The sequence below is a fragment of the Colius striatus genome, chromosome 7 (genome assembly GCF_028858725.1).
Source record: "Colius striatus isolate bColStr4 chromosome 7, bColStr4.1.hap1, whole genome shotgun sequence".
Taxonomy (NCBI): domain Eukaryota; kingdom Metazoa; phylum Chordata; class Aves; order Coliiformes; family Coliidae; genus Colius; species Colius striatus.
Genome location: NC_084765.1, coordinates 597,764 through 622,889, shown reverse-complemented (window position 1 = coordinate 622,889; position 25,126 = coordinate 597,764). Strand labels below are relative to the sequence as shown.

Below are 25,126 nucleotides of genomic sequence, written 5' to 3'. Positions count from 1 at the left end.
GACAGAATACCCTCAGTGGATTTGTGTTTGAACTACCTGAGCAGCCAAAGAGAGCAGGATGGGATGCTGGCTGCCTTCTGCCTTCCACAGGGATTACTGCCATTCATCTCAGCCACTTTAACAGCTCATTTCTATTCATTACCTTCATTTTCCCTGGGGGTTAGTGCAGAAGGGCTCTTAATTCTCAGTGTGGAAGTCCTTATTCCAGACTAACAGTGCCTTAATCCTAAACTAGTTTAATCCTGGGGTGGATTAAACTAATGTGAAACGAGGCTCTGGCCCTGCAGACTGAGGCTGCAGCAATCCTCACTCACTCATGTGCAGTCCCACATCCCTCTGCCTGTGCCAGGGTGCATCCCTTGGCAGACACGTCCTGCTACCCAGCTCCCAGCTGGCCAGTGAGCAGGGGCCACCTGATGTATTTGGCCTTGTGGTGTGAGAGCAGCTCCTGGGAGCAGTGAGTCCTGGAGAGCAGAGGCTGCCAGAACGGCACCTTTCTCCTTTAGGCAGGTGTCAGCATGAGGCACAATCTGTTGGATAAGAGGAACTGCCCTGGCAGAGGAGGAGGAAGGTCTGCAATGTATCAACATAGCCAGAGAAGTATATGCAAGAAGAGAGATGACAGGACAGAGCCACCCTGGAGGAAAGCAAGAGGAGTTCCATGTCAAAGGGAGGGACAGCAGCTTTGGAGAGTGTCTGAGGTGGTTGCTTGGGATCCCTTTGCTGTCTGGACGTGCAGCTTGTGCAGTGTCTTGGTTTGGGGCAGGCAGGTGGAGAGGCTGTGAAAGCCACCCATAGCTGCTCTCTTTTGTCAGGAAAGAAAGGTTTTATCCTGCCCTAAGTGGGTGTTGTGAAGGACACGAGGTCTGACTGCCAGCATGGACACCTCAGCCTCAGGCCAGACCGTGCCTCAGTTTCCCTCATATGAACTGGCAGACTGATCCCCCATCAAAGCAGCTTCTGCCCACACACCAGGGGTGCAGTCAGTGTGTGTCACACACAGGGCAGCGAGAATCTGGCAGCCTGTGCCTCCATCAAAGCAGCTTCTGCCCACACACCAGGGGTGCAGTCAGTGTGTGTCACACATGGGGCAGCGAGACTCTGGCAGCCTGTGCCTGTGCCATCCATCCGGGGCACACAAAGGCTTCCCCTGCAGGCACAACGTCACCGGTGCCACGCTCCGTCCCCGTCCGAGCTCAGCCTGCAGAGACCAGCTCCCAGCAGCAGCAGGGAGGCAAAGCACCAAAGCAGCAGGACACCTGCCTCTGCAGCGTGCTTTGGGGTACGTTTTTCCAAGGTACTCAGGCAAGGTGAGGAGTGTGGTTGGTTTTTGGCAAGTCTGTGCTTGCTGCCGGCGGCTGCTGCCGAGCTGCTCCCAGCAGCCCCCCGAGACCCCCCAGGATGAGCTAATGGAGCAATTGATTGCCAGGCAGCCCAAAGGAGCAGGAAGGTGGCAAAGCCTGACATCTGTCAGAGGCTCCCAGAAGACATGAGACTTTTCTGGATGGGACTTTCATAGATGGAGCTTTTCACACCCGAGGCACCAGACTTTTAGCTAGAGAAGGAGAACAAAACGACCTGCCAAAGTTTCAGCACAGATGTGCCCAACCCCCAGTGCTGAGCAGCTCCTGACAGCTGGGCAGCTCATCACTGGGGCTGTCTTCAGGTTCAGAACAAAGGGAGGAAAATAAAGAGCTTTTAAAGCCAATCCTGTGCCTTTTATTTGACATGTTTAGCTGAGCAATTCTCTGTGAATGTATCATCCTGGGCAAAGCTGTCCTGCTTTACAATCTGCCTGTAATGCATTTCCAAGAAGAGAGATGAGGCAGCATCCAGCTTCACCTCAGCATGAGAGGGGAGAGAGAGGGGGGCACAGCTCTCTTGGCTTTCCAGGCTCCCTGAGTCCCCCTCCAAGAAGCTGAGGGGGTTTATCTACACACTGAATGGACCTTCTGACATTGAAGATTGTGGCAAGTGATGATAAATCCACGGAGGAGGTAAAACCTCCTGGCTTTTTGTAATGGTGATTAGCTGTGGGGATGGAACCACGGGGAAAGTGGCTGGATCCTGGGGCTCTGGGAGCTTGGAGTCAGAACTAGATGATTTTGTGGATGTCTGGTTTCAGACTGAGCCACATAATTGATCTCAAACAGGGGGAACCTGGTGAAACACCAGGGTTTGTGTCATAGGGCAGATCAAATTAATCACTTCAAGGGTCCCCACTGGTTTTAAAACATCAGTGAGCTTATTAGAGCCACTTGTAGCTTATTAGAGCCACTCGTTAAAAACCCTCCTGGGGAGGAGGGGAAGTGCAAGGCAGGGAAAAGCATGTCTGTGAGCACCTCTGCAGGCACCTCCTGCCATCCTCACAGAGCATGTTCGTGGAAGGGATGTCATCTTCCCCAAGCCTGCTGCTGCTCCTGGAACAGGGACCTGTCCTTTCAGGTCCCTGATGAAGCCCAGGGAGGGATCCCACCAGCCAGGACACCCAGCACCCTGGAGGGCTTTCTCCTCTTCCAGCCACACCAAACAGCTGGGGACTGAGGCTGTGGATGCTGATGCCAAGGAGAGCTGTGGTAAGGCCAGAGGAGGAGCTGAGGTAAGGCAGAAGCTCCCTCCTGGGGAGGAAGCCACCCAGCTTTCAGATTGCTTGCCAAGCAAAGGTACAGGTGACTCTCCCACTTCTCAGGCTCCTGTAGTGGAATCTTCTCTTTTGCATTTTATATCTTTGTTGGTTGGCTGATTATTCAGAGGATAAAGAAAAGATGTTCACTGACTGGGAGTTCTGTCCTTTAGACTCAAGAAGAAGAATTCCTCTGGCTCAGTCCTTCTACCCTTGAAGTGACCTGAAGTTACTGTCGCCTGCAGAAGGAGTCACTTATTGAAATGTGCCACGATACAGGGTCAACATATGAAGTGGAATGTGGCTTGGGAGTGGGGCAGGTGTCTTTCTGAGATCCCACAACCATATGGGACTGTTGTTTTCCTTCTCCCTTCCTCCCCTGAGCCCCCTCACAGCTGCCACTGCTCAGCCCTTCCTCCCATCACACTTTCTCCTTTCACAGCCAAAGTTACCAAATCAGGTGGTAAAGATTAAAACCCCTCCTGCAACCATCCTGTGCAAGAAAGGAGCATTTAGGTGGCTAAATCCTCCAATCCCTTTATTCCAATTAGGGCCCTTTCTCTTACAGACTGGGAGTGGTGGAAGAAGATGACTCTGGTGTGCTGGGGAGCATCACGTCAAGGCTTCACCTGCAGCCGTCCCAGGGCCGATCCCCCGGCACACGAGGCCTCACACACGGTAAGAAAGGGGGGGAAAGAAAAGAATGGGGGAGGTAGAGGTTCCTGAACACCCTGTAAGCTGATTAAAGGGTATTTTACGTAGGAAGGATTTAGCCCTGCAGTTCCTGGGCCCATCTGACCCCGATAAACTGCCGGGCCACGGTGGGTGCTGCGGCGGCCGGGGTCACAGCCTGGGCTCCTCGGGGCTCAGCTGCACCCACACAGCTGCATCGAGGCTGGGGCACCGCTGCTGGACACGTGTGGTGGATCCTCAACCTCCTCAGCCTGCCTTGGACCTCAAAGAGAGGAGTGCAGAGGCTGGAGGAGCCTTTGGGGATGTGCTTTTTGGCTGACCATGGTGTCTCCACAAAGAAGAGCAGCAAATCCTGAGCTGAGGACTGGACTGTGGGCAGGCTGGAGAGGGAGGTGGCTTTGTAAGGGCTGCCCTGCATAAACACCAGCCCCTAAGGGGCTCTCTCAGTCCAAGGCAGGAGCAGCAACATCCACAGGATGCTGTAGCAGCCTTTATCCAGGCTGGATATAAAGGGAGGGGTTGGACTGGATGATGTCTAAGGGCCCCTTCCAACCCCTACCATTCTATGATTCCATGATGATTCTAAAGCTCTCCAGAGGTGGGGTCTGAACTCCTCCAGCCAGAAAGTCTTTTCTGATCTCCTGTATCAGTTCCTTGGAAGTGTGAATGGGAATTTCTCCCCTTCAGACCCCAGAAGGACCCCTCAGAGCTCTGGGTGCTGATGTTTGAGTCTGATTTTTGGTGTTGAAGTGGCTGTGGCCCCCACTGATGCCTCAACCAAAGGCTGAAAGAGCTGCCAGGTCTGTTGTGATGGTTTTGTTGTGCTTGAACAGCTTTGAGATTCATTTTTTCTGTATGTGCAGATGTATAAGGACCAACCCATATGATCTGACTCCCAGCTGTCACAAAGGGATCTCACATAAGGTTGTGACTGTGTCTGTGGTGTCTCCAGGGGATGCAAATCACCCAGCAAGCCCAAGACAAGAAACCTGAGAGAAAACTCTACAGAGGGATGAGCTGAGACAAAGACTCCCATGGAAGACCCAGGCTGCATGTGAAACAACTATGGAAATGTGATAATTAGCTCCAGAAAAAGGACTGAGGATGTGTAGTTATTCGGGGAAACATGATGCATATGGATGCCCTGGGGTGATAGGGGCTGTGAGTGATGCACCACAGGGCAGCACCAGGAGGACCCAGCCCTGCCATAAAGGCTGCCTGACCTCTAAAACCCACAGCAAAGCCTCACAGGGTTCTTCAAAGCACCAGCTTTTAAGGTAACAGCAGCAATAAAGTGTTAGAGGGTTCTTTAAAGTGCTGACTTTTAGGGTCCCAGCCCGTTTCTGAAGCTGGATTTGCTTAATGCAGCTCCCCACGAGTCTCTCCACGCTGTGTGTGTGTGTCAGTCGCTGTCAAACCTCAGCACAAGTGACAGAGCAAAGGTCCCAGTGGCTTTACCCATGGCCACATCCCTGGGGCTGCTCAGGGGTGGCTCCAAGGCTCACAGTCCCCTTCTCCCTCCTGCCCCAGGCTGTTTCTCTCTGCCCTGAGTGTTGCTGCACAGCCTGGTACCTCATGCCAGTGTCCTGTAAACAACATGTTGTGTCCCAGGAGCAGGAAAGGCAGCTGGTGGCAAGGCTCAGTTCAGCCCTGGCTCCTCACAGGGGCAGCTGGTGATGGAGCAGGGGTCAGCTGAGGGCCATCCTTTCCTTTCCTTTGTCATCCTGTGGGCAGTGATGCTGCACAGAGATGCTGGGTTAGATCACAGCGTTGATTTTAAGCAGACTTTGTGCCTACTGGGTGCAAGCAAAGGGAATCTCACTGTGAGTGCTCCCACAGGTGCAGCAGGGGAGAAGCAGGGTGCAGATTCACAGGGCTCCATCCAGCTGCTGCAGTATCTGTCAGCCCTGCTTCCACTGGGCCTCTTGATGAGAGTTGATTGTTAATCCTGGTTAAAAGAGAATCAGAGGTTGCTTCAGGACTGGGTGTTTGGTTTGAGCTCCAGTTTACCCAGGTGCAAATTGCAGCTTGAAAAAGCTTTTGAATTTCTGTGCATGGGCCTGAATTTCCTCCTCAGGGGCCTCAGGAGCTGCACTGAAGGCTCAGCCTGTGGTTGCATTGTGTTGCAGCAGTGCTGGCCATGGCCACGCTTTGCTGCCCCATCAGCTTTTCACTCTCTGCCCTTGCTGCAGCAAGGTAAAAACCCTTTTACCATCACTCAGGTTAGCTAGTCCCGGTTCTTCCAGGACCAGAAGCTTTTCCTCTCCTGTTTCTCACCCTCTGCTGCCATCGTGGGGCTCCTTGCTCACTGCAGCCTCCTCTGTTCCTCTTTCCCAGGCGCGCTCCGATTCCCACAGCAAGCCGCGTTTCCCCAAGGCTCGGGAGCGTTTCAGACCCACTGAGGGTATTTGCAAAGGAAAAGACAAACCAGCAGGCACTTCTAGCTCCCTCGGTGGTGTTCAGCCTTTAAAGATTAAACTTCTCCCCTCTGCCTGTTGCTCTGTGGTCTTTCTCTGGCAGAGGAATCAATAGGATGGGGCTGGGCTCTCTTCTGTAGTGCCCAGGGGTGATGGACATGAGCTGGGACACAAACAGCTCCCCTGGCCCAGGAGGAGAAAGTCCTTTGGTGCTGAGGGGAGGGAGGCCTGGCCCAGGCTGCCCAGGGAGGCTGTGGAGGCTCCTCAGGAGGTTCCCAACCCCACCTGGACACGTTCCTGTGCCCCCTGAGCCAGGGGAACCTGCTGTAGCAGGGGCTGGGGCAGCTCTGCAGGGCCCTGCCAGCCCCCAGCATTGTGATTCTGGCAAGGAAGAAGTCCTCATGGAAAGGAGAGGAAAATGTTGGGAAATGTCTGGATGTGTGCAGGACTGAGCTGCCCCATCTCAAAGGAGAAACAGGCTCCTCTGCCCAAGCACTAGCACATCTCAGTCCTCCCATCCAGGGACAGGGAGGCTTTAGCTGCTGTTTCTCCCTGTTGCCTTTGCAGAGGTCTGGCAGCAGCCCACAGGCACCTGCAGCAGTGCTGGGGTTTGCTGCTCCTCAGTACATGGGTTATTCTTTCGGGGGAAAGATGATGAGCAACATCAGGTCCCTCCCAGCCCTCTAGTCACAGGATTGGCCTCTGGTTTCCCAGAGAAGAAAAGGCAAGTCGACAGGAAAAAGTGTAATCTAGCTCCTGTTTCTCCAGTTGGAAGATAAGATTTACTGAGAAGGTTTAATCCTTCCAAGCTACTTTGTACAACACAAAGAAGGAGAGAAAGGACATAATCCTGTTTTCTCCCTCCATTTCCAGTCACTTTTAGCAGCTATTTGAGAACAACCAGCTTCCAAACCCCAGCGAGGGCAGGGGACGTGTTCAGGGTGTTTTCTGTGCATGTAGGAGGATGCTGCTGCCTTTGAAGCTGTGATGCAGTCTGTCCTCTGCAGACTTCTCCCAGATGTGGCTGTGGAAATGCAGCTTGAAAAGTATTGTCCCCCCATGCAGGAGTCCTGCTGGTCAGCCCCTGCTGGCCCCAAAGAAGTGAGGAGTTTAGCCAAACTGCAGGTGCCCACATCCACTCACCAACTCTTTCTGGCATTGCAAACAAAACCCAGACCAGAAAAAAAAGAGAGAACAACAGAAGATTCTGCTCCTATCAAAAGGTAATTAAAGCCAGGAGGTGAGATAATGATGACAATCACAATGAATCAACTGGTACAGGGATGTTTGTCCAACAAATGACTGTCATTATACCCAGAGGCTGGACTTATTGCCCATCAGCAGAAACACAGTCCATCAAACTGCTGCCAATGACCTCAGTGGGTTTGGAGAGTAATTAAAAGGACATTCCAGCCTGGATGCACTATTTGCTGTTAATCATGACTACTCATATTCCTATCTTTACCCAAATAATTGCTTCAGATAAGGGCTGCAGATTTATAGGGGGAGCAGGGGGCCAGTGGTGCATTGCAGCCTGGGGACTGCACAGCCTGGTGAGTAGCTCTGCTCTGGCACAGGCAGCCTGGGGGCTGCCTCCTCCTCTCTTCCAGATGCTGGGTGGTGGATTTCAGGCCTCTCTGATGCTTTGCTGAGCTGTTGCTGTGAGCCCATCCATCTCCTGAGCAGCTGTGCTGGTCATATGGGGGGGTTTTCCTCCTCTGGAGGAAAGCACAAAGGCCCAAGAGCAGCTGGAGCTGGTGGCTTCCAGAAACACTTCTTTGGTTTTTAGGCAGAGCACAAGGCATGGGCAGGAGCAGGAAGGTGTGTGAACTGGCTGCACACCAGCCCTTTTGGAAGCCCTGCTGGCAGCAGTGCTCCTGCAGAGCGATGGGAGCCTTGACTCAGCAAAGCCTTGGGGTGCAGTCTGACATTTCCAGGGTAGCATTTGTGTGCTGGAAAGGTCTGAGATGCTCCCAGGTCCTGGGCTGGCTTGGTGCAGGCTTTCAGCTAAAGAGTTTACATTTTTTGAGAGCCAGAATCACTGGGGAGGCCCACAGAAAGGTCAGAAATATCTTGAGAAGGTTAAACAGCTCAGCTGTGATCTCACTGAACATCCACCTCCTCCCTGGGGTCTGACTGATCAAAAGCCCTGATGCAACACACCATTATTGGTACACAGATGTTCCCCAACAGCCATTGCTGCCCACAGAAACTTCAGCAAGCAAATATGATCTGCAGAGGGGGGAGAAAAATATGCCCAGGAAGGGGAAAAAGATTGATCCACTTGGTTAGCGGCCAGAAAGGTTTATTTCAGTGAGGAAACAAAAGAGGAGGTTGTGCTGCTGTGGGAAATGAGGGTGGTTTCTGCTTTCCTTCTTGAGGGCTGAAGGGATGTGCAGGCCCACAGAAGAGCCTTTCCCTTCTCCTGGCTGTGAATGAACTCTTCTTTGATACATGCCATTTTTTTCTTTGTCTGAAAAAACCCAACCAGATTTCTCCAGGGCATGCTCTGGGTATGGCTGTGTGTGGGGGGGATGATTTCACAGGTCCTTTCAGCCCTCTCCCTGAAGGCTCAGCTCTCAGAGCCTTATCATAGGATGGGATTTATTCCATGGTATGATGCTGCTGATGGATTAACTCAGGTGAGACCACCCTGCATGCTCCAGGCATATTGTACTGACTTGCAGCCAAACTCCAGCACAGGCATCATCTCACACAGGCAGCCTCAGCTCTGTGCTCTGACACTGCTGGGGTAACAGCTACAAACTCACTGGCAGTGTGAATGGTTTGAATTGTTCATCTTTTGCTCTGTAAAGAATTCCTGCCTTTGCTGGAAGGGTTTCCTGCCTGGTTCAGTTACTGTGGTCTGTACCAAAGAGCAGGGTCATTTGTTCTGCTGCTCATAGACCCTTGTGCTTTGATTCAGGAGAGAACATGGTTTTCACGATGACCAAGCTGTGGCAGCTGGTTATCTCCATGATTGTCCTGTTACACTTGTCAGCATCTCTTCCACCCCCAGGGAGGTAAGTGTTTCTTCTGCCTCTCTTCCCGCCCCCCCTTGGCTTTTTGTTCCGAAAGCTTCCAAGCTATAAAACCAGCCTTTTCTCTTCTTTCCAGAACTTGTAGCTTCTTGGCTGTTGTTTTTTTTTCCCTTCTCTTCCCTAAATAGATTCAGTTAAATGAATGCAAATGCTGTCAATGTTCCTTCTTGCTCAAGGGGGGGAAACGTTGATTCGGGAGAAAGGAAAAAATCAGGACCCTGAACACATCAAAGTACAGCAGAAAGGAGACTCCTGGGACTGTTTTCCCGCTTTGGGCTGAGGGGGGTGGAAGTTTCTGTTTCCAGCAGCCTCGTTCAGGTGGCTGCATGAGTGAGAAGCAAGTGCAGGCAGTTTTTCTGTGCCATGCTTTTGCATCTTAAACTCCTGGAGGATGTGCCCCCTTTTCTTTTTGGTGACACTTTGGTAAATTGGCACAAGTTCTTGCCCATCTTTGTTTGGGAACCTCTTCCCTTGAGGGAGCAGCTCTTCCCTGGTCTTAAAACCCTTGCACCTCTTTCTTGTCTCCTGCCCTGCCAGGACTCAGCGACACGCTGACGGTCTCTTCCACAGCGAACTCAGCAAGATGAACGACAATGCTTACGTGCAGCAGTTAGTCAAACACCTGGTGGGGCTCAAGGAGAGGTAAGGACCAGCCCAAAGCACCCTCCTGGGGCACGGGGGGCTCCAGAGGGAGATGGGGTCCCAGCAATGAGGGGGATGCCTCCAGCCCCAGAGCCAGCCTGAGCACTGGCCTCGTCGGGTCGCTGCCCCAGGTGAAAGGAGACGGGATGGGGAGGGATACGGGGCTCCCTGATGGTGGGCAGAGAGAAGTGTCAGTGCCCTGTGCTACACCCCACAGCCTGGGGCTGGGAGGAGCAGCTGTGGGATGTCTCTGCCCCGCTGCAGGTCCCAGAGGCACTCGGATGGGCTGTTCACCAGTGAGTACAGCAAGATGAGAGGAAACGCTCAGGTGCAGAAGCTCATCCAAAGCCTCATGGGCCGCAAGCGCAGGTGAGAGCTCTGTGTGCTGGGCACGGGGAGGCAGGTTGGGCTGTGCAGCCTGCAGGGAGCCAGCACTGGGCTCCAAGGAAAAGGAAGCTGCCATTTCCAGTGTGGAAAACTGGAGACAAGGGACATTACAGAAAAAATGTCACCCCAGCCTCCTGCCACCCACCCTGTAGGGACTGAGCAGCATTGCTGAGGTGCCCCTGAGCTCAGGCTTCTCTCCTGCAGCTGAGCAGCCCCAGGGCTGCAGCCTTTCCTCCTCACACACATGTCCCATCCCCTCAGCATCTTGGTGTCCCTGCACTGGCCTCTCTGCAGCACTTCCCTGTCTCTCCTCAGCTGGGGAGCCCAGCACTGGCCACAGGGCTCTGGATGAGGCCTCAGCAGAGCAGAGCACAGGGGCGGCAGAACCTCCCTTGACCTGATAATCTTCCTCCTCCCTCTTTCCCTCCCTATGGACCAAACCAAATAAATGCCAAGGTCCATGAGGATGACACCTCAGCATCAGTTATCTGCTGCCCACCAGCACTGCCAGGTCCCTCTCCTGGAGCTGCTCCCCAGCAGGTCACCCCCAGCCTGTGCTGGTTCCTCCCCAGCTGCAGGACTCTGCCCTCGGTGCCTCTCAGCAGGTTCCTCTGTGCCCAGCTCTCAAGCTGGTGAAAATCTCATCAGTTGTAATACATGGCACACTGTGATGCAACTCAGCTGCTGCTGCCTTGGTACATTGTGAAGGGGCAACACTGCCTGGAGAGATTTCCTTCAAGCTTGGTCCTTTCTTCAAGGCAGAGACACAGCACCCAGGTTCCTTCCCCTCTCTGCCTCCCAGACAGCAGTGCTGGCTTTACCTTGGTGGACACACCATTTGTTGGGTTTGGTTTTACATTGTTATTACTTTTCTTTGTCTAAACCAGCTCCCCAGGCCCAGTCAGCACTGATGTGCAGGGGAGAGAGGACGAAAACAGCCAGGAGGAACTTTGTTTCATCTGGTTGTACCAGACCTTTCTCAACACCAGGTAGGTGGGACAGATTTGCCACCTCCACAGCCCTGATCACCACGGTGTCCAAGCTGAAACAGGACTTTTGGTAACTTATAAAAGCCCAGCTTTTGCCCCAAGAGCACAAGCCTGATGTAATGCAGCAGATCTGAAGAGCTCAGCTGGTAGCCACAAAAACATCCTCAAAAAGGAGAGGGGTGGAAGATTCACCAAATTAAAATCAGTTCTGCCTCACCCCCATCAGCTGGTGAGGCACTGTCTCCATCACACAGCTTTGTGCCTCCTGTCACCCTGCCAGCAGCCACGCTCCCAGGGCTGGTTTGCAGAGCTGGAAGAGCAAACACTTCAGTCTCCCTGCAAGGCCAGCACGTGGCTGTGTGCAATCCCAATTGATTTCCATGCCTGCATTCTCTGTCATCTCTATTCCTATGTGCCAAACCCACCTGGCTCTTGGTTTTGCCTTGCCTGAAGCAAAGCTGGAGTTGAGATTTACAGCTGACAAGTGCCATATTGACAGAGATAAAGGCCAGTTATTAAAAATAACAAACCCCAGGGAAATGAAATAATATCTGTGTGTAATCACAGTCACCCTGGACTGACACAATCGTTTGTCCCATTAGGAAACCTGGTCTGACAGCTGCAATAGCCTTTGCTGCCCAGTCTGGATTCAGATGCTGGTTCAAACACACACCTCAGTATGTGCTGCCCCGGCATCTGGTCCCTTCCTAGTGACCAACCACTTTCATGGACACATGGAATGATTTTGGTTGGAAAAGTCCTTTGAGCTCCTGGAGTCCCTCCCCCTGCCCAGCCCAGCACTGACCCACGGCCCTCAGCACCTCAGCTCCAGGGCTTTGGGATCCCTCCAGGGCTGGGCACTGCCCCAGCTCCCTGGGCAGCCTGGCACAGGGACTAAATTAGTCATCTCACTGTTACATCACTGGGATGAGGAGGAATAAGTTGTCCCTTAGTTTCTCTTGTCCACATTGCCTAGAATAAATGGGACTGATAACACCAATTACCTGTGCAACTGGGGGCTGCAGGCAGCTGTGATCTGCATCCCTCTGTCTTACACGTGCTCCTCGGAGTCACCTTTGAATTTTACCAGGTGGCCTTTTCTGGCTTCCTGCAGGCCAGCAATAGTAACCCACCACTCATTGTTTGCCTTCCAACAGCCACTCAGACACTGAAGCCAGGGAAGCTGCTGCCATCACCAGCCCCTACATTTGCCCCCTCCCCAGGCAGCTCTTTGCAGACATGAAAGAAGACACAGAAGGTTTCGACTGAAGGTGAAGAGAAAGCAACAGCCGTGGAGACAGATTTGCATGTGTATAGCCTTGAAAATAATGAGGGAAGCTACCGAATTAGCTTAGTAAAAACGCTGAAGATCAGCAAATAAAAACCCCCAGCTCTGGAAAGTAGCCAAAACCCAATAAAACCTCTCGGATTGTCAAGAGCAAGAGAGATGTCAGTGTGAGCTGCTGTCAGTAGGTGGAGCCTGAACGAAGCACATGACATCCCCTTTGTGTTTGCATCTGCCTGTCTGCTTCTGAAGCCAAATAAAAGATTTGCTAACCCTGGCTGTGCTTGGGCTGTTCTTTGGGAAGCAGGAGGAAGGGTGGTAGCATCACTAGGTGTTGGAGCAGGAGCACTGGCCAAAACTGAGCCTCAGGGCCCCCATGTAGAAGAAATGTAACCAGGTGCTGGATTTTATAGTAAAGCAGTGTGCTGAGAGCTGTGCACCACAGACACACACTGTAAATCCTGTTTGCAATCCGTCTGCCCCTGTGTGTACTGGCCCAGCTGCACTTGTGTGTGCCTGCTGCAGAACTGCTCATCCCCTCCTGCACCAGCAGTTACCACCACTGGTAATGTACCTGACACCTGCAAAGAAGAGATTCCCTCTCAAATGCCCACCTGAGCACACATTCCCTCACTGTGATGCTGAGATGTCATCCTCAGGGACCTTGGCATTTGTTTGGTTTGGTCCATAGGGAGGGAAAGAGGGAGGAGGAAGATTATCAGGTCAAGGGAGGTTCTGCTGCCCCTCTGCTCTGGGCTCCCCAGCTCAGGAGAGACAGGGAGCTGCTGGTGACAGGCCAGTGCAGGGACACCAAGATGCTGAGGGGCTGGGACATGTGTGTGAGGAGCAAAGGCTGCAGCCCTGGGGCTGCTCAGCTGCAGGAGAGAAGCCTGAGCTCAGGGGCAGCTCAGCAATGCTGCTCAGGCCCTACAGGGTGGGTGTCAGGAGGATGGGGCCAGTGTTTGGTGTGTGGTGGCCAGTGCTAGGACAAGGGGAAACAGGCACAGGCTGGGACACAAACAGCTCCCCTGGCCCAGGAGGAGAAAGTCCTTTGGTGCTGAGGGGAGGGAGCCCTGGCCCAGGCTGCCCAGGGAGGGTGTGGAGGCTCCTCAGGAGGTTTCCAACCCCAGCTGGACACGTTCCTGTGCCCCCTGAGCCAGGGGAAGCTGCTGGAGCAGGGGCTGGGGCAGCTCTGCAGGGCCCTGCCAGCCCCCTCCCTTCAGGGGTTCTATGACAGGAAATCTCTGCTGGGAAAGAAACCTCTTGGAGGACTGTTGGCTGGAGTGTAGACAGCCTGTGCTTTGTTAAGCCACTAATGGCCACCTGGTTGAAACACAGCACCTGAGAACTGCCTGAAATCAACTGGGGTTTTAAAAGGAGCACTGAGAGTAGCTGCCCTCTTTTCCTCCTTCACAATGGGTGAGTTGTGAACTATGGTGCTTTGCCCAAGTCATGTGGCTTGGAAGAATTTGCTCAGAAGAAGACGGGGTAAGAGAAGAGATTGGCACTGGATGGAGGTGTCAGGAGGCTGCTGAGATGTAAGGAGTTGGAATGTGGATGGGGAACAACACAATAGACTGTAACTAGGAGAGAGAAACCATAAGTCATGGTCTGGAGAGCAAAGCCTGTTGTAAAAGGGAATATGGGCCATGAAGAAAGAACCTGGCTAAGTGCAGATATAGGGGGTAGAGTAGCATCACGATGATTTTTCCCAGGATATGATCTGACTGAAACAAACCTTATCTCTGACACAGCAGAAACATACTTTTTCCCCACTTCCCCCAGTGTCAGCCCTTGTTCTCCTTCATGCTCATCTCAGGAGGCTTGCCTCTGAATTCTGAAATGCCTCAAGAATCTCCTTGTTGCTCCAGAGAGTTTGAGGATGGGAAAGGCCCAGGATCTGTGCGTCACCACGTTCCCTGACTGGTAACTATCTTTCAATAAGTCATCCAATGAGGCAAAGGTTGAACTGCAGCAGTCTGCTCCAGCCAGCCAATGCTTTTGCCTTCATGAAGCGGTGAATGCAGGAGACAGCACTGGGAGGAAGAGAGAGAGAAGAGGATCAGCTTAATCAGAAAGAGGGATATTTTCCAATGCCTGGCAGCTCACCATGGCTGTTTCTCACTGGCTCCTCGCTCCTGCTCTCCTTCTGCTGCCCTTTGTAGCATATGTTTCAGCACAGCAAGGTAAGCTCTTGCCAGGTCCATGAGCAGAGAGGAACAGGCTGCACCAGTATAGGTGGGAGGTTTTGACACTTCTACCCTGAGGGAGCTTTGTTCACTGACCTTCTCCCCAAGGGTTACCAGAGGGGTCTCAGGTCTCACCCGACTGTCCTGGTGTGAGTCCCTGGGCAGTTCTGCATCTCACTTGTGTCTTTTTCCTCCAGGATGTTCTGTCAACAACACTCAGCCAAGTGTTAATGAAAATAACCCTTCTGGCTATGTAGTGACCACTGTCCACCTGGAGTCAGGCTTCAGTGTAACCATTGACCCCAATTCCCCTGATTACGGGTTTTTCACCTTACAAGGGTCTGAACTGCAGCTGACCCAAAGTGTGGACTATGAGGTGAGCCTTTAGCTAGAAGGATGAGGTGGGTAATGCTGGGGTGCAATGAGTTTCAGCCTGGAGTCTTGGACTCCTAGGGGTCTGTAACCTGTTTCTAAAGGATCTGGGAAATAACTTTGAAAAATGAAGCTGCTCAGTTGGGTTTGAGTTCGTGTGCTGTCACCTCCCTTCAATGGGTCTGTTGAAGTTGAAGTAAGGAGAAGGTTTAAAACCAAAAATGTGACAACTGTATTGTTCAGAGCTCTCCAGGACTCATGTAAAATGGATTCCTGTTTGCCTGTAGAAAACACAGCTCTGAGCAGTGAGGTGATCTTGTTGTGAAGCATAAAGGCAGTGTAAAAGGTCAATGTGTTCAGCTGGGCTGCTGCTACTGTACCTTCCTGCAGTGCTTTGTGCATAGCCACAAGCATCCTTAAGCTGCCTTTCTCCTACTGTAAACCCCCACATTTATTGGAGTGGAGAGCAGCAGAGTTAACACCTGGTAGCTGACACTGCACTTGCTGTGTGGCATGTTTCTGCTTCCTTCAATTCAAAAAGGAATCTCTGGACTTACCTCAAGTGACAGAAAAATGGCTGATTATCTCAAAGGAATCACAGGGACCATCAGTCTGCTTTGCCTCCATCACAAACAAGATCCCAGTGTAGTTGGAACAGTTAGATATGCCTGAAAAGAAGACAAAGCCCATCAGCATTTCTGATTCAGCAACAAGAGTGATTGTCTCATTTCCTTTAGAAAGGGTTGGTACCTTTTGGCTTCTTTCTACAATGGGTTTTTGTTTTTTGCATACAGAAAAACACCCTGCTGATAGTGTACCTGATTTGCCATTACCCAGATGGAGAGGTGAGTGCTCTTCCAAATGCACAGCACTGTTATAGGACACCACAGGGCAACATGTCCTTCCCTCTGCTCTTCCCAGCCTGCATGCTGGGATGAGGAGGTGTCCTGTTCTTTGCAGACATACACACTCCTCTCACAGTCAAAGAGAGTGCCCAAGGCTCTGTGGATGGGGAAAGAGTGGGAACAAACCCACTCCTCCCCTCCTGGAGCTATTGCAAAGCCATGTAGGGGAGGTGCTGAGGGCCATGGGTTAGTGGTGGGCTTGGCAAGGTGAGGTCAGTGGGTGGACTGCAGGAGCTTAACGGGCTTTTCCAACCAAAATAACTCCTCTCACTGTGGGCTGGCTGCAGACCCAAGCCCCATCCTGCCTCCATCCAGCTGTGCTCCTTACGCCTGCTCACTCTGCCAATCTGCATCAGCCCCTCACAGCCTTATTTTCCCCTTTGATTCTCTTGCTTTACCCTTTCTGCAGACCGACTCGTTGCAAATCCTTGTGACCATTGTCAACGTGAACGACAACAGCCCAGTGTTCCAGGAAACCAACATCACCCAAGCTGTCCCTGAGGTAAGTGTTCTACGGAAGGGAAGAGGGCCCTGGGTCACCCCCAGCGCTGTGGGACAGAGGAAGGGTTAGCAGAGGGTAATCTTCAGCCCTTTTTGCAGGGAGAGTAACCACAGCACCTTTGTTTCAGGATACAAAAGTGAATGCCACCATCATAGCCCGGGAGAGTTTAAGTGCTACCGACGGCGACCTGGACGTCATCTACTACGAGCTCACAACCGTAGTGCCGGTGAGCGGCTGGGGGAGGATGGTAGCCATGGAGCAGCCTTTGTGTTTAATTCAGAAGAGGTCACTGCATGGCACTGAGTCCTCTGACAGCTTCTGGAAGAGGCACATTGGTTGGTTGGTGGAACTGAGCGATGGGCATTGCAGGTTTTGGGCTCTGTTATTGCTCACACTTTTATTGCACTGTACAGATTAAACTTTCACCTGGGATATTCTGAGCTGTATGATCAGGGAAGTCTGGTTGGGATGGTCTGTAAGCACATCAGGAGAGACCTTTGTACCTCACAGTTCAGAACTGCACTGAGCTGGGCAGGGAAAGGAGGAGCTGTTGTCCTGTTTGCCAACAGTGTTCATGCAGAGTGGAGACAACATCAGCTGCCCAAGATCACGCAAAAAGTCTTTGTCAAAGCCAAACTCCACTTTCCCCAGGCCCCAGTTTAATGCTTTAGTTTCTTTGCTATCAAGGGGTTTTCTTGGTAACATGGGAAGTGAATTGTGTATGCAGTAAGACTGATGTCAGCCTGGAGTGCAAGAACCTGCTGGAAACTAAGAAAAGTAAATTCAAGATGAACCCAAAACATGTATTTGTGTATTACCAAAGCTCTATGCAGTGCACAGGGGTGTCTGACATTCTGCCTCCATGAACTCCATAACCACAGGGATTTTAAGGGTGCTGAACAGAAACCTTAGGTGTTGGAATTTCAGCTCTGGGCCCAGACTTTCCACTCACACTGGTGTAAATCCAGAGTGATTTAGAAGCTCACAGGAGCTCTACTCAAGACGGAAGATCAGAGGAGAGCTAAAAAAAGAGTAGGAGGCTACAGAGCAAAATGCAGAAGTGTTATTTCAGTTTGGCTGCTTCCCAGTTTCAGCTGTGGCAGGCTAAGGCAGGGGATCTCACCAGCTCTCAGAGGCTGAGCCATCTTTGATCTGTTCTGTGCGTGGATGTGAGATTGCCTGGCTCTCATGGACTCAAAATCAAGCATTATTGGCAACCTGACTGTGGGAAATCAATGAGGTACAAGTCCCTGCTGAGCAGGGAGGCAGTCAAAGCAAGGGTTCTTGCAGAGGAGAGCTCGCAGGAACACGAACAAACCTTCGTCAGAAGCCAGGCACTTCCAGCGTGCAATAGCAGAGACCACACAGATCTGGCATTCTCACACTGCCCCCACCCCAGCATCAAAGATCTGACTGGGGTGACCAACACAGCAATGAGCAGTATTTGGAACGTGTCTGTGACTGAGTCTGCTAACAGAGTTTTTCCTTTCCTCCTACCAGGACACAGAAGGTTACTTTGCCATAAGAGGACTTAATAACCCAGAACTTTATTTGCAGAAAGCATTGAATTATGAGAAATTTAATTGGACCATGTTGCTCTTGTATGGAAGGGTAAGCTCTTTAGCCTGTCTTAGTGAAAGGACAAGTCTGACTGGGAGATGTCTGGGATAGCAGGAAGGGAGGGAGGTTGGTACTGAGGGTGTTGAATTTGGAGCAGCCTTCTTCCCTCTGTAATTACACAGTGCCAGACTTGCATTCTGTCCACCTGTTTCAGCAGGAGGTGATAATTTACTGCTTCAGCTAATCTCACAAACTTCTAAGCCTTAGCCAGAACAGAGTTACAATAGCCAGAAACTCCTGGGCCATTGGCTTCTGCAGACAAGTTCTTCTCTTGGCAATAAAACTTGCCCCTCACAAGTATGCTTTGCCTTTGTGTACAGGACAGGCCTGCAGGCAGCAATGACACCAACACAGCTACTGCAACTATAAACATATTTATTGAACAAGCTGACACCAGACCACCCTGGTTCTTACCCTGTTCCTTCATTAACACAGACAAGAGCATCTGCATCAGCAGCCCCTATACTGGGAGGGTCACCATCTTCGAGATGTCGGTAAGCAGCAGTGATCAAGCGGTGTCCTTGGTGCTGTTCTCAAGCACTATTCAGATGCTGTTCCCCGTGGGTGGTGCTTAATCGTTTCCATGAGCTGATCTCCAGTCAGAAATGCAAACGATTCAAGCATGACAGGGAGCCTTCAACATCCTGGAATGAAGAGGTTCCCATAGCCCAAGCTTGTCCTTGTTCTTGCAGCACATCACAGGGGAGGTGATAACTGGAAAAGCCTTTGCTCTAGGCTGTCTCATCCCTTACAGCCCTGTTACAGCCACCTCCCAGCAGTAAATGCCATTCTGCCCAGACAAAACCCCCAGAGCCACGCTGCAAATGCTGATGTGGTGCTGTAGGGTGGTGAGTAATGCCTTGTCTTGTTATTGCAGACAGAACCACTCACCCTGCAGCCAGGGCCTGTCTATGCTGTTGATCCTGACTACACTCTGAATGAGAAGATTGTGTACAGTATTGTTGGTGGTGAGTAGAAGTTGTTCACCTTCCACAAACTGCATTGCTCCTGTGTCCCCTACATTACCTGCCAAGAGGAGACACCCTCCATGGCACTTGAGAGTTGAGAGCCTGGGGCTTTGCCCCTCTGTTTCTGACACAGAAACACAACTAGATCCACAGAACACTGAGGATTAAGTAAAGGAAACAGACCGTATAGAGAGGAAGAAAGAGAATTGCAGTCCCACAAACCAATCTCAATGAAATGTTTCAAAAGGACTTTGGTTTTTTTTGGGAGGTGAGATGTATCTGTCCTGGAGTGTGGTTTGTGTTCAGTCAGGGTTTGAGTTCAGGTTAGGATTAGGGAACTGGAGACCTTCAGTCTTCAAATGGCACAGGAGGCTCTAGGCATTTAGCAGGACTTAGGCTGGCTGTATCCAGGCTCAGGCACTGGAAGCACAAAGATTTGCTGTCCTACCTCAGCTGGTTGGGTCCAAACACATTACCTTGATACTTTCTGTTCGAGTCCCTCAGAATCCCTGGCCAGCACCCTTGGAGCAGGCAGGCAAGGGAAACAGCATCATGGCCTTGGGGGTATTGTCACCAAGATGTGAAAAAACATGAGTCTATGAGCTCCAGGTCTCTTTATGAAGGTATCTGATGACTGAGCAACCTTCCCATTCTCTTTAGGGGATACAGACAACGTGTTCTCAGTGGATGCAGACACAGGGAACCTAACTATGAACAAAGCAGTGGCTTCTGCAGACTCTTTCCTATTGCAAGTCATGGTAAGTCTGAGGACAGTGCAGACAACAACCCAGATCAGCTGGCTTTTAGAAAGCAGCAGTCTCGATGTGACAGGGGTTACACCATTTCTTTTGCAAGGGCCTGGTTTTGACCAGTGTCTCACAGCAATTACATGAAAGCTCTTGCAAGCTGAGGGGTAATGATAGAAAGAACCACAGGGGTTGCAATGGGCTTCAAGCCTATCCTTTATGTTTCATCACTGATAGGAAAAGGCTAGCAGTTCTCTCTCTCTTTCTCTCTCCAGGCCACCCAGGTCAACAACATACAGAAATACTCCGTAGCCACTGTAGAGATTCTGGTCATCAACAAGAGCAATTACACACCATACTTTGAGAGCAAGATCTACAATGGGATGGTATCTGTTGGTCTGAACCCAGGAAGCTTTGTTTACCAAGCTGATCATCCTTCAAGCCCCTTGATGATAACAGCAGTGGATGATGATTTCCCTGATGTAAGAAACTGAAAAGGCACTGCATTCCTTCCCATTGCTTCAAGCTTAAAGCAGGATCAGAAAACATGAGGAAGGGGAGGTGGGGAGAGGCAAGCATGAGTTTTCCTCTAGGGTTCTGTATTATATTTCCCTGGAAATTCCACAAACATCAGAACCACATATAGTGTGCTGTAATGTGGAGAAGCTAGTGGACTCCTCTCTTCCAAAAGCCAGTCCCACCCAGGGTGGATGGGCTGATCCATTACAAACCAGCATGCTGAGTAAAGTCCAGGGTTGTTAGCAGATACGGTGAATGGGTCCCAATCTCAATTAGGTGATGCATTTCCTTGAAGAGTTTGAGGTGGCAGGATGCCAGGCAAAGGTGTCCTCTCTTTGCCACGTAGGGAAGAGCTATTTGTGAAGTGGTCTGGGAAGTGGAGCCAGACCAAAGACAGCAAACTAGCAAGGACCTGCAGTGCTGGACTGAAAACTAACCTTCTCCCTTTAAGGACTTATTTGGAGAGAGCTGTCCTTTGTAGTGTGAGAAGAAGAAGAGATTTACTAGCCAGACATTCCCATCCTACTCTATTAAATATAGAAACTGGTTTATTTTAATGGCAAGGCTTCCATAACAAGATTGGGGACCTAGTAGAGGAATAACAGCTTAGACACAATGGAAAAAAAAATGTGCAGGGCTCAGCACAGGTGGATGCTCTCCATGTACATCCCTCTTTGGCACTGTACTGAAGACAGAACTGATCACATTTACAATATCCTTTGCATAGATGTGTTTTACTTGGGCAAGCAGTAAAGGTATCAACACAAGCTAGGTGAGACTGGGGATTTTTTTTTTTGGAGGTAACACTTTTAGGATACATTCTGAACAACAGGGTGAACACTCTTGAGTTCAACCATTCTCACTTCCTCACTCCAGATTTGTGTATTGTGCTATAAACCTGCTCATAGTTCGGGTGTGTTTGACAAGTCCTGCCAATGGGTTGTTATGAAGCTGCATGGAAAGCACAAACAGGGTGGTTTAATCATTCACTCTTCTGGCTTTTCAGAAAATCAACCCAGATATTGAGTACTACATAAAAAACAGCACTGACTTCACCACAACCAGAGATGGATTCATCCTGACGAGCGTGACGCTGCAGACACCGCAAACTGTGACCATCGAGGTAGGGCAACCTGCTCTGTCATCCTGCCAGGGTCATGGAAGGAAGAGGCAGTTTCCTCTTCCCAATCAATGATGAGATGAGCCCAAAAATCAGCTGGGGAGATTTTATGAGCCTGCCTCCCACACTCTGATTCTGACTAACAAAAAAGGAGCGTGAGCAAACGGGTAGGAGGTTGGTGCACTGCTGTGGGTAGGATGTGTTGCTGGCGTATATCCCGGCCCTAAAGGTTGCAGCCCTGAACTTCAGGATCCTTTGGTAAATCCAGTTATTTATTTTTTCCCCTCAGGTAGAAAGAAGCTGTTAGTAACTTTGATTTTCTAAGAAGCTAGATGTTCACTTTGTCCATCTGACTGCCAGTCACAGCTGGCTCCCTAAGACCTGTCTAGCATGGTGCCAAGCCCTGTGGAGCTATCTGAACCAGCATCATTTTAGCTACAGGGCAGGGCAGAGGGAGGCTGTGCACAAATTATGCAGCTGGTTCTGACCCAGGACAGGGTTTCTTCAGAGCTTTCCTTCCCCTGTGACCAGATTGGCCAGCTACAATGCAGGGCTACTGTGGGGCTGTGGTAAGGAAATGGACAAGGTACTCTGTCCACAAAGGGCCCACCATATACCTTGAGAGTGAGCTGGAGGTCAGGGAAGTCCCTAAGCTGTCTCTTTCCTGTGTTCACACAGGCCGTTGGAAAAGATACCGTGACCCTGGAGGAGACAAGCACTGTAATTGTGGTGGTTGTCCATGCCACAGGTAGGCTGGGTGTCTGTTTTCCGCTTTGTGGAGATGACTGGGGAGTCTTTTCCACTTCTGGGGACAAACTGGCAATGATGGGTTGCCCACTATGTTTAACCCTCAGCTCTAAGAGGAGGTGTTAAGGAAAGTGCATGCAATGGGTTGGAAAGTGATTTACTCAGCATTCCAACATCCAGGGAGAAAACAGGGTTATCTTTAGTATACCTTCCTTCTGGGAAGTGGTAACTGCACATTAACCTCTGACTTCTGAGATGCTGGTGTCAGAGGGATCTCAGAGTGAGTCATTCCACCAAGCTCAACTATCTTTCACAGAGGCACTGTGTGCTGCACAGCACAGGAGGAGTTAAGGGTGGTGGAGTTTCCCGTCAGCTCTGTGGGCTGTGGCTCCCTAAGAGATATGATTAAGAAGTAAAAGTTCACCGAAGTCCTGAACCCTCACTAACATACTAATGGTAACACGGAGAGAACTGGAAGTCCGTTGTCATAAATAGGTCAGAAGGAAAACAAAACTGTGCTTTATTAATCATTAAACTTTAAAGAAACTAATGAAGCTGGAAAACTTAAAAGAATGTCACCAACAAGCACATCTGATCAGCCCTGAGCAAGTTACTGTCTGTCCACTGAAACGCTGAGCTTTGTACAAATACACTTACACTGACCAGTGGTTGAAAGCATAAGCAGCTCCTGACAAAGCTGCACAGCAACAAAAGGGCAGGAAAGGGTTTCTTCTAATGCTTTTCCCATTTCCTGTTGTACTTTTATTTGTCTCCTATTTTAATGTGCTCATCCATACCAGAGACGACATTCTGGGTTGAAGGAAGCCTTGCATTTTCACACACACATCTGTACAAACATACCTCAGTTTTGCAAGCTGATGTGAGTGAGTGACGTGGGATCTACCTGGCTTTACTCCATGTAATATCTGCTTGCTTAATACAGTCACATATATAGTAGCTTAGTTAAATCATGGAGCAAAAGCCATTGTCCTGTAAGAGCATGCTCTTTACACTTCATTATGCTTATTGAAGTTAGAATATCCTGTGAGTGCTCACCTTAAAAAACAAACTCTGCTTTTAGGAGAGAAAACAAATGTCCTTGTGTGACATTAAATGTCCCACTGCCACATTCTGTAGCACAGATGCTTATTTGCCCTTTAAAAGTTGCTTGGAGCTTCTCCCACAATGAAGTGTTGTGTTAAAGTGAGCTGCCTTTTTAAGGCTTTGTAACACTGGTTTGTTTTTCTCGTAGCTGTAACCCCCTCTGCCAAGGCACACACCGTTCAGGACATGGCTGCCTTGGGTGGCACATTGTCAGCACTACTATTACTTGCCTTGGTCTTCCTTGGAGTGATGATATATAAACAGCATAGAAAGCCAGGCAAATCCCTGCTAGGTGAGAAGGTAGGTGCCGTGTTTGTACTTGAATTTCTTAAAGGCAGAAAGTGGGATCTGAGAAGGTTTTAAAGTCTGGATGAACTGTCCAAATACTGCACATGTTTGTGTGAAGGTAATGAGTCCTTCCTGAGACAATGTTTGCAAAGGTAGCGTTGCTTTGGTGGTGTTTGCTGCTGTTCCTTTCTGCTCACCACAGCTGAAATCACGTGGCAGATGATGAGCAGATGTGGTAAGGAGAGGACCACAGCTCTATGAATGAATGTGATACACATCAGAGAGAGTCTCTGAAAAAAACACATCTGTGGTACAGACCAGTGTCTGTAGTCAATGGAGAGAAAGGTCCCTTCTTATCCTGTTCTAGTGCCTGATCTTAGCTGTCTGTGCCTGAACTATTTCCCTCTGGCTCTCTCAGATCTCTGGCAGCCTGGTAACTCTGGGCAGAATTCATCTGACCAGATGTTACTGTCTGCCCTAGGATGAGACTCTGAGAAGCATAGACTTCACTGACTACAACAGGAGTTCAGAGTACAGAGCTCAGATGAATACCAACAGTCCTTCACCCCGAGTGAGGCAAACTCTACTCCAGAGTAATACTTCAAATGGTTGGGTACAGCCTCCCTGGAAAATTTGCCCATGCTTACCAGAAAAAAAAACCCAGAAATGGAGTAAATAAAAAAGAGCTGTTCTAGGGAGCTGGATCCTTCCCAGGAGGAAGGGAGCTGGATCCTTCCCAGGCTTTTGTAGTAGGTCCAACTGCAAAATAACTGAAGTTTTTTGAGCAGTAGCTCAGTGACTTCACGTCAGCTTCATCCCCCATTTCTTTTCCTTTCATTACAATCACAAGGTATTTCTTCTGTATTTCTCCAAGGAAATCTCTAGGGGTTATTCAAATGAATCTTATGAGCAAGATGAACACCCAGATGTGAGCACCAAACAGCCTGAGATGTCAGAAAACAGAAGTGTTCAGTCCACGCCACCTGTGCTAGAGCAGCCAGTGCCTTCCTTCCCCTCTTCCAATGCACAAGAAACTGGTAGCCTCTCAAAGGCTTCTATAGCTTCCACCACTATCTCTGACCATAGTCCCCCAGAGGCTTCCATAGCTTCCACCATCACCTATGACCAGGAAGAAAACGAGGAAGGACAGGCAGAAGAGACCAAACAGGAGAAAGAAGTGAAATCTATCCTCAAGACAGACAGGCAGGTGTCAGATGATGGCTACAAAGCTGTGTGGTTTAAGACTGATGTGGATCCAGAGGCTGGAGAGACTGTTGAAGTGATTGAGAACAATGTATCAGATGGTGACAATGACAGTGATCAAGATCTGCAGAACAGGGAGGAGGAGGAGGAAGATTATGACAAAGATGATCACTACGTCTGAGCTCACCACTCTCAGCTGCAGAAGCGATTGTTGACCTGTCTCACAGGTGCAGTGAGAGATGACTGACAAATAACAGAAAGAGACCTGCATTTACCCCCAAAAAGGGGACTTTCAGGGGCTTTTCTGACATGAGGCCCATCTTTCTGCTCAGGAGGGAAGCTGGAACACAGGAGGACAGTGTTGCTTGTTCTGCTTGTCTAAATGCAGTGATTAAAGCCAGAAGAGATTACAGCTAATTAAACCTTTTAGTGAGACCTTGGAATATCACTTAGGATTTAGTGTGGGGACACACGTGTCTCATCTCTTCACCTACCTGCCTGTTCCCCTGGAGCCCTGTACACCACATTTCCCAGACTGGCTGCAGGTACAGCGGTGATGTAGCTGAACTGACTTTGAACTGACTTTGGGGATTGGATTAGATGATCTCTAGAGTTGTCCCCCAACCCCAGCCCTTCTATGATCCCGTGAAGCAGTTAACCCAGCTTGCAGTAGCCATTTAGTTATACAGCCCAGTGTTCACCTCCTCTTTAGTGAGTAAAGAAGCCAGCACCCAGTGCTTGACTTTTCCTTTGGGATTCCAGCTGC

The 25,126-nt window shown here is 50.3% G+C and overlaps 2 protein-coding genes across 2 annotated transcripts; both read left to right on the top strand.

The window, feature by feature from the left end:
• Window positions 1-8,667: 8,667 nt before the first annotated feature.
• Window positions 8,668-12,061, top strand: SCT (secretin). The gene is given in 5 exon segments (XM_062000539.1): window positions 8,668-8,762; window positions 9,312-9,416; window positions 9,681-9,785; window positions 10,691-10,792; window positions 11,950-12,061. Coding segments are annotated over 5 exon segments (519 nt in total).
• Window positions 12,062-14,187: 2,126 nt separating this feature from the next.
• CDHR5 (cadherin related family member 5) lies at window positions 14,188-24,541 on the top strand. The gene is made up of 15 exons (XM_061999548.1): window positions 14,188-14,263; window positions 14,464-14,642; window positions 15,433-15,483; window positions 15,953-16,045; window positions 16,173-16,271; window positions 17,546-17,656; window positions 17,986-18,159; window positions 18,543-18,633; window positions 19,294-19,391; window positions 19,655-19,861; window positions 20,905-21,021; window positions 21,697-21,766; window positions 23,018-23,169; window positions 24,008-24,208; window positions 24,254-24,541. Exons 1-15 carry the CDS (start codon window positions 14,188-14,190, stop codon window positions 24,539-24,541), a joined length of 2,007 nt encoding a protein of 668 aa, XP_061855532.1.
• Window positions 24,542-25,126: the final 585 nt, after the last annotated feature.